Source organism: Nelusetta ayraudi, unplaced genomic scaffold (assembly GCF_046127955.1).
Source record: "Nelusetta ayraudi isolate G7.1 ecotype Tasmania unplaced genomic scaffold, CSIRO-AGI_Nayr_v1 ptg000239l, whole genome shotgun sequence".
Taxonomy (NCBI): Eukaryota; Metazoa; Chordata; class Actinopteri; order Tetraodontiformes; family Monacanthidae; genus Nelusetta; species Nelusetta ayraudi.
Window position 1 is genome coordinate 60,001 of NW_027466288.1, and position 7,500 is coordinate 67,500.

Here is a 7,500-nt window from a genome sequence, read left to right on the forward strand (position 1 = left end):
CTTCTTTCTTTCCTTCCATGGTGAACGACTGGACTACACTGGACTACACTGGACTACACTGGACTACATCTCCCAGCAGCCCCTGCATTCCCTCCCGGCCGCCAGTTTGTCTGCCGAACCTCGAGAAGCCACAGCATTTCTTCAACCTTCTTTGACTCATCACTGATTGGCCGGACCACGAAGCCCCCCCCACTGCCCCCACTGGCAGGTATGAGGCCAGTTTTTGTTGCTTGTTTTATTTTAACTGTTTGTTTGTTCGAACTGGGAAGTGGAAACGCGATCAAAGTGGAGAAACTGGAGGTCACTCTGGGCTCGACTGGCCGGCCTGGCCAGTCGCTGCTTGCTGGCCACTCTGGGCTCGACTGCTCAGCCTGGCCAGTCGCTGCTTGCTGGTCACTCTGGGCTCGACTGGCCGGCCTGGCCAGTCGCTGCTTGCTGGTCACTCTGGGCTCGACTGCTCCGTCTGCTCAGGCTGGCCAGTCGAGCCCAGAGCCTCCACCACCATCAGCAGCTGCAGACACCTTCCCAGGAGCCTTGTTAGGGAATCTGGCTGCTGGCGGGAGGAAGTGGGCCACGCCGTGCACACACACACACACCACACACACACACACACACACACACACTCTGGCACAATATGCATATAAGCACGCTAGCATGTGAGATGTCTCTGTGTTTCTTGTCTGCAGTCACAGCAGGGGGGGGGGGGGGGAGTAAAGGGGGAGGGAGCTTTTGAGCAACAGTAATTGGCAGCAGATTGTTGTGTGTGTGTGTGAAGGAGTCGACGGTCGTGATGAACAACTGGAAGTTCGTCTCTACTTTGGACATTTTTCCAGCCTCGTCCGTCACACACACACCACACACACACACACACACACACACACACACAGGTTGTGCGTAGATCATCTCCACCCTGCCGAGGCCCCAGCAGAGATGATTGGATAATGAAGACGAATGAAAAGGAGTGATTTCACCTCCTGTTTCCCTGGAGACCAGGAGGTGGAGGAGGGGGAGGAGGAGGTGGAGGAGGAGGTGGAGGTGGAGGTGGAGGAGACGGAGAAGTGGAGGGGGAGGGGGACCAGCAAGAGGAGCAGGAAGGGGAGGAGGAGAAGGAGAAGGAGGAGGGGGAGGAGGGTGTGTGAGTGTGTTGGGATTGATGCTTCCAGAGGACACCAGTGTGGGGACTGATGGACAGCCTCTCTCTCTCTCTCATCCTTTCGTTCTCCATCATCTCTCTTCATCACTCCGTCACTCATGTTTTTCCTCTCATCAGCTGGATGGCTGCCCCCCCCCACCCCCCCACCCGCTCACCCCTCCCCCCTCCTGCCTTCTCTCCGTCCTACTGGCTGTCGTGTTTTCCTCAGTAGCAGAGCGTCAAGCTGCTGCTGTCTGGGTGGCTGCCTCAAGCTCCGCCCCCTCCCCCACCCCCCACCCAGTGGCAGAGAAGGAATGTGATTGGCCGACGTCGACGCCTGGCACCAACTCCTTCCTGCCGGATCTAAAAGCTCCCAGAGATGAGTTTTGTTTGTTTCAAGTCAAACTGGAAGTTTCTGACCAGAATCGGTTCTGATTGGCTGAGCCAGCTGGACCAGGACCAGAACCGGTTCTGCTGCTGGCAGAGACGGAGGACCATCAACACCTTCTGAGGAGTTCACACTGATCCTGGAAGAACTGAGAGGAGGAGGAGGAGGAGGAGGAGGATTCTCCACCACTCCCTCCATTTGCCCCGCCCCCCCTGGTTGCCATGGAGACCACAGTCTCCTCACCAGTGGAAGATCTCCTCGCACGACCACCCAGAGAGAGTGAGAGACATAGCTGAACAATCAATCCACCCTCCCTCTCCCTCTCTTTCTCTCCCTCCCTCTCTCGCTCTCTCTCTCTCTCTCTTTCCCTCTCTCTCTGTCTCTCTCTCCCTCCCTCCCTCTCTCTCTCCCTCTCTCTCTCTCTCTCTCTTTCCCTCTCTCTCTCTGTCTCTCTCTGTCTCTCTCTCTCGCTCTGTCTCTCCCTCCCTCTCTCTCTCCCCCCCCTCTCTCTCTCTCCCTCTCTTTCTCTCTCTTTCTCTCCTTGTTGTTTCTGATGATGTCATCTCCAAACTGCCACCAACTGCTGCTGCTGCTGCTGCTCCTTTCCAAACATGCGTGAACATCCTGTCCGTCGTGACGTACCCCTGCTGACCTGCAGGGGGCGCCGCCCAGCTGCTGACCTGCAGGGGGCGCCAATGACAGGATGAGGTTGAAAAGTGGTCTTCTGTCAGTTGTGACATCGTTGAAAGACGTCCATCACTCTGCAGGACAGACTCAACGCTGCACTTCCTCCACTTCCTGTTAGCGCCCCCTGCTGGACCGCAACCAGAATGACAACAAGCAGCAGCAGCAGCAGCAGCAGCAGCAGTGACACAACACAGAGGCTGCAGGGACGAGGGAGAAGGAGGAGGAGGAGGAGGAGCAGGAAAAAAAAGGATGAAATCAATTTGAAAACGTGCGTTAGCATTAGCATGAGCGTTAGCTTTGTGCCAGCTTGGGGCGGATGGTCACAGCAATGACCCTTGACCTCTGGAAAAGTTCTCCCAGTGTGTGTGAGTGTGTGTGTGTGTGTGAGTGTGTGAGTGTGTGTGTGTGTGTGTGTGAGTGTGTGAGTGTGTGTGTGTGTGAGTGTGTGTGTGTGTGTGAGTCCTGCCAGTCCTCGTAATAAAGCGGGAATAAAAATAGCAGAAGATGAGGAGGAGGAGAGAGGGGACGGAGCAGCAGCAGATGGATGAAAGACTGTCGTCCAGAGAGAGAGAGAGAGAGAGAGGGATGGATTAATGTAGAGAAGAAAAGAAAAACTGGGAGAGGAGGAGGAGTAAGAGGAGGAGGTGATGATGAGAGAGTGTGTGTGTGTGTGTGTGTGTGTTGGTGTGGAATGAAGAGACAGGACATCAGAAATGATGAGAAGCCTCCCCCCCCCGCCCCCCCCCCCTCTCCCCTCCCCCCCCCTCTCTCTGAGCTCCAGTCGGGAGCGTCGGCGTTCCCATCCAGTCGGAACGATCAGGACCTCACAGTGAGGAAACCCTGCACCACTCCACAGCTCCACAGCTTCCTGCTTCCTGCTTCCAAAGCACGGAAGAAGAAACCCAGCAGCCTTGATTGGTGCTCGTCAGCGTCACCCCCTGGTGGCTGGAGGCCCCGGAGGAGGAGGAGAAGAAGAAGAAGGAGGAGGAGGAGCTCCTGGAGGAGGAGAGGAAACTTTTCCTGCCCTGGAGCCAAGTGGAAACTTCAGCCGTTCGTCTGTGTGTGTGTGTGTGTGTGTGTGTGTGTGTGTTCATGGTCTGTTGGATGAGAGAAGCAGCTCCACATCCACCAGGATCAGCAGGAGTACCGGCCCTTTAAGACAACAGTGGCTCTTTAGCGAGTCCCCTGTTCCAACTGGCACACACACACACACACACACACACACGTACACACACACACACACACACAGGCCTAATCAAGACTGATGAGCATTTTTCCCTGTGAGGACGTTATGAAGTGAGACAACAGCACTTATTGAGTCAGTGTGTGTGTGTGTGTGTGTGTGTGTGGGGGGGGTGTTGGGGGGGCTCCTCTCTGATTGGCTGAGGAGGTTCTCAGCTGCTGCTCCATTTTGCTCCTTTCACGCCTCAACAACACACACACACACACACACACACACAGATGCTGGTGGCGGCTCCCCCCAGTGCACAGGTGTCCAACCCTGGCCCATGGGCCAGATTTGGCCCACAGTGTGATGATATTGGGCCCATGAGGCCAACACACAATCACTGCAGCAGCAGCAGCAGCAGCTGCAGCACATGGAGCTGCTCACACTACAACTCCCAGAATGCCCTGCTGTCTATCAGGACAGCGCTGGGCTCCTTCTGATTGGCTGATGCCTCCAGATGCATCATGTGACCCCCAGAGGCATGCTGGGTAGTGACTCCACTGCTGCATGAGGACTTCCCCAGAGTCCTGGCTGGCTGAGTCACCTCTGACCTCTGACCTCTGGCTGCAACAGGTGCATTGGCTTCATTGGTCCAGCAAAACCAATGGAAATGGAAGAGTGTGTGTGTGTGTGTGTGTGTGTGTGTCTGTGTGTCAATAATTCATGGCAGTGGGAGAAACACAGCAGGAGCAGCAGCAGTAAAGGTGGTGCAGGAGGTGCAGCAGGAGCAATAGACTGACAGGAGGAGGCGGAGGGGCAGCGCTGCTCTCCACCCCAGAGGATTATGGGAAGCCGCAGCTACGCACAACTGCAATGAGCCTTCAGCAGAGGTCAAAGGTCAAGTGGAGGTGGGACACGCTGCTACTCCGTCCTCCCTCCTCCGTCTTAACACATTGCTGCTGCTACTACTGCTGCTGCTACTACTGCTGCTGCTGCTACTGCTGCTACTGCTACTGCTGCTACTGCTGCTGCTGCTGCTGTTGCTGCTACTGTTACTGCTGCTGCTGCTGCTGTTGCTGCTGCTACTGCTGCTACTGCTACTGCTACTGCTGCTGCTACTGTTACTGTTACTGCTGCTGCTGCTGCTGCTACTGCTGCTGCTGCTGCTGCTGCTGCTGCTACTGCTACTGCTGCTGCTGCTACTGCTACTGCTGCTGCTGCTGCTGCTGCTACTGTTGCTGCTGCTACTGCTGCTGCTGCTACTGTTGCTGCTGTTACTGCTGCTGCTGCTGCTGCTGCTGCTACTGTTGCTGCTGCTACTGCTACTGCTGCTGCTGCTGCTACTGCTGCTACTGCTACTGCTGCTGCTGCTGCCGCTACTGTTGCTGCTGCTACTGCTGCTGCTGCTGCTACTGTTGCTGCTGTTACTACTGCTGCTGCTGCTGCTGCTGCTGCTGCTACTGTTACTGCTGCTGCTGTTGCTGCTGCTGTTGGTTGTTCCACTGGATTAAACCAAAGGAGACGAAGCGGGAAAATGGAACCTTTCCAGTGAAATTCAAATTCAAATAGAACTTTATTGAAACAGGTTTTGTACTCAGCAGCAGTGGTGTAATAAAGTTTTCTCAGCTCCATCTCAGTGTGTGTGTGTGTGTGCGTGCGTGCGTGCGTGTGTGTGTGTGTGTTGTGTGTGTGTGTGTGTGTGTGTGTGTGTGTGTGTGTGTGTGTGTGCATGCATTCCCCTGCAGAGTTCTGGCCGTCTGCAGCTGCTCCCTCCATCAACACCCTGCTGCGGCTGCCGCTAATCATTTCCTGCATGCCATCGTCACGCCATCTCCACCTTCCCCTCCTCCTCTTCTCCCCCCCCCCCCTTTCCAACCAGCTCAGTTTGTCTTTTCTCTCTTGTGTCCGTTTGGAAAACCTCTGCTGTTGCAGCTCAACTCCCTGTTGTTGTTGTTGCCCTTGACTCATCACACACACACACACACACACACACACTCAATGCGCGTTTGTTTGCTCGCTCTGGGCCTCTTTTTATTTTTCATCTCAGTTTTGTTTTCCATTCACCAGCAGCAGCAGTAGCAGCAGTAGCAGCAGCAGCAGCAGCAGCAGCAGCTCCAGCTCCTCAAAGCTCGTTAGCGATCCGCTAACGAGCGCAACATTTGTCAACAGAAGCCAGGAAGCAGTTGCGTTATTTGTTTAGTGTGTGTGTGTGTGCGCCCCCTTCAGGCCTGTTAGTGCTGCAGGAGAGACGTCTGAGGCCACTGTTGCTGCTCCGTCTCTCTCTGCTCTGTGAACATGGACTGATGTGAGGCCTCTGCTCCGCTAAAATCAACACAACGTCACCATGTTTCTTGAACGTCGCACAACCGATCGGCATTTAGTCCCGCCTCCACGGACCAAACCCAGCGGGGTGTCGCCCCCGCCGGCAAGCTGCAATGTGGTTCTAGGAGGTTCGAGGTGATGGTTCTGGGTGGTTCTGAGTGGTCCTCGTGGCTCTGAGTGGTTCTGGTGGTGGCTCTAGGTGGTTCTGGGTAGTTCTGAGCGGTTCTGGGTAGTTCTGAGTGTCTGTAGGTGGTTCTGAGAGGTTCTGGGTGGTTCTGAGTGGTTCTGGTGGTGGCTCTAGGCCAGGTATGTGGAAAGTATGAAACTGCAAATTCTATTGTTTCCTCCTATGAGGACACTCCATCCACACTCCATCCATCAGCAGCTAGCCACCAGGTGTGGATGAAGCAGCTCGCATGCTAGGCTAACTGGGAAACCAGCTGCTGGGTCCAGAATCCAGAACCAGACCTAATAGAGAGTTAGTGAGTGTGTTGAGAACCAGCTGGGCCACTCCTGATTGGCTGCCTCACACTCTGAGTCTTTCACTGCTTTGACTTTGATAGAGAGGCAGCGGTGAGATCAGAGAGGAGAAGAAGAAGAAGAAGAAGAAGAAGGAGAAGGAGGAGGAGGAGAAGAAGGAGGAGGAGAAGGAGGAGGAGGAGGAGGAGGAGGAGGAGGAGGAGGAGGAGAAGAAGAAGAAGAAGAAGAAGAAGGAGGAGGACGAGGAGGAGGAGAAGAAGAAGAAGAAGAAGGAGGAGGACGACGAGGAGGAGGAGAAGAAGAAGAAGAAGAAGAAGAAGAAGGAGGAGGACGAGGAGGAGGAGGAGAAGAAGAAGAAGAAGAAGAAGAAGAAGGAGGAGGACGAGGAGGAGGAGGAGGAGAAGAAGAAGAAGAAGAAGAGGAAGAGTGTCGAGGTGGAGACGACCTCCGCTGTCTGTCCCAGTCTGCAGAGACTCCACAGAGTCTGGGGGCGGGGCCTTGGCGACAGCAGGTGCATGAGTACAACATCCATCCCAAGCACCCAGCTAGTGCGCCCCCCAGTGGCGGCAGCAGTGCACTGCAGCTGCTGCTGCTCACCAACACAGACTCAGAGTGAAGCGCTTTGAAGCCATGTCACTGCTGACAGCCGCACTCACTGCTCAGAGGGAGGCGCTCACGAGTCCAGACCAGGGGTGGGCAAACTATGGCCCGGGGCCCTCAGAAACCGACTGACTGGTTAACACCATCTCGTCACGTTTGAGCGGCTCGGATTAGAACGCTGTAATGGGCCCGCATGGGGCCCCCGGGCCATAGTTTGTTTCTTGCACTCGGACACCTTACTGGACAAAGCAACACGCAGGTGTATCATAGATGCGAACAACATAGATCTAAACAACATAGAATGTCTCCAACAGACTTGCAGCTCTGCAGGTGACACAACTTTTACCACCGGCTGCTCAGCTTGAAGCTGCAGGTGCAGACAGGAAGTGGAGGAGAAGGGGCGGGGTTAGTGGTGGGTCAGGGTTACACTGAGTGAGGTGGTGGGCGGGGCCAGTGACAGGGGCGGGGTCAGTGGTGGGTCAGGGTTACACTGAGTGAGGTGGTGGGCGGGCCCATTGTCAGGGGCGGGGCTATTGAGGTGTTGGGCGGGCTCAGTGGTGGGCGGGGCCAGTGAGGTGGTGGGCGGGGTCAGTGGTGGGTGGGGTCAATGAGGTGGTGGGCGGGGCCAGTGACAGGGGCGGGGTCAGTGATGTGGTAGACGGGCTCAGTGTTGGGCGTGCACAGTGGTGGGCGGGGCCAATGCTACTCACGGTAGAAGATGTA

General features: G+C 55.6%; 1 protein-coding gene across 1 annotated transcript in view; it reads right to left on the reverse strand.

Annotated features, from left to right (window-relative positions):
* The window catches only part of kctd16b (potassium channel tetramerization domain containing 16b), a 15,729-nt gene that overhangs the window by 7,481 nt on the left and 748 nt on the right, over nucleotides 1–7,500 (reverse strand). The window contains exon 2 of the mRNA XM_076016896.1: nucleotides 7,488–7,500. This exon is cut by the window's right edge and continues 57 nt beyond it. Within this exon, the coding sequence (XP_075873011.1) occupies nucleotides 7,488–7,500 (13 nt within the window). The remainder of the gene's footprint in view (nucleotides 1–7,487) is intronic.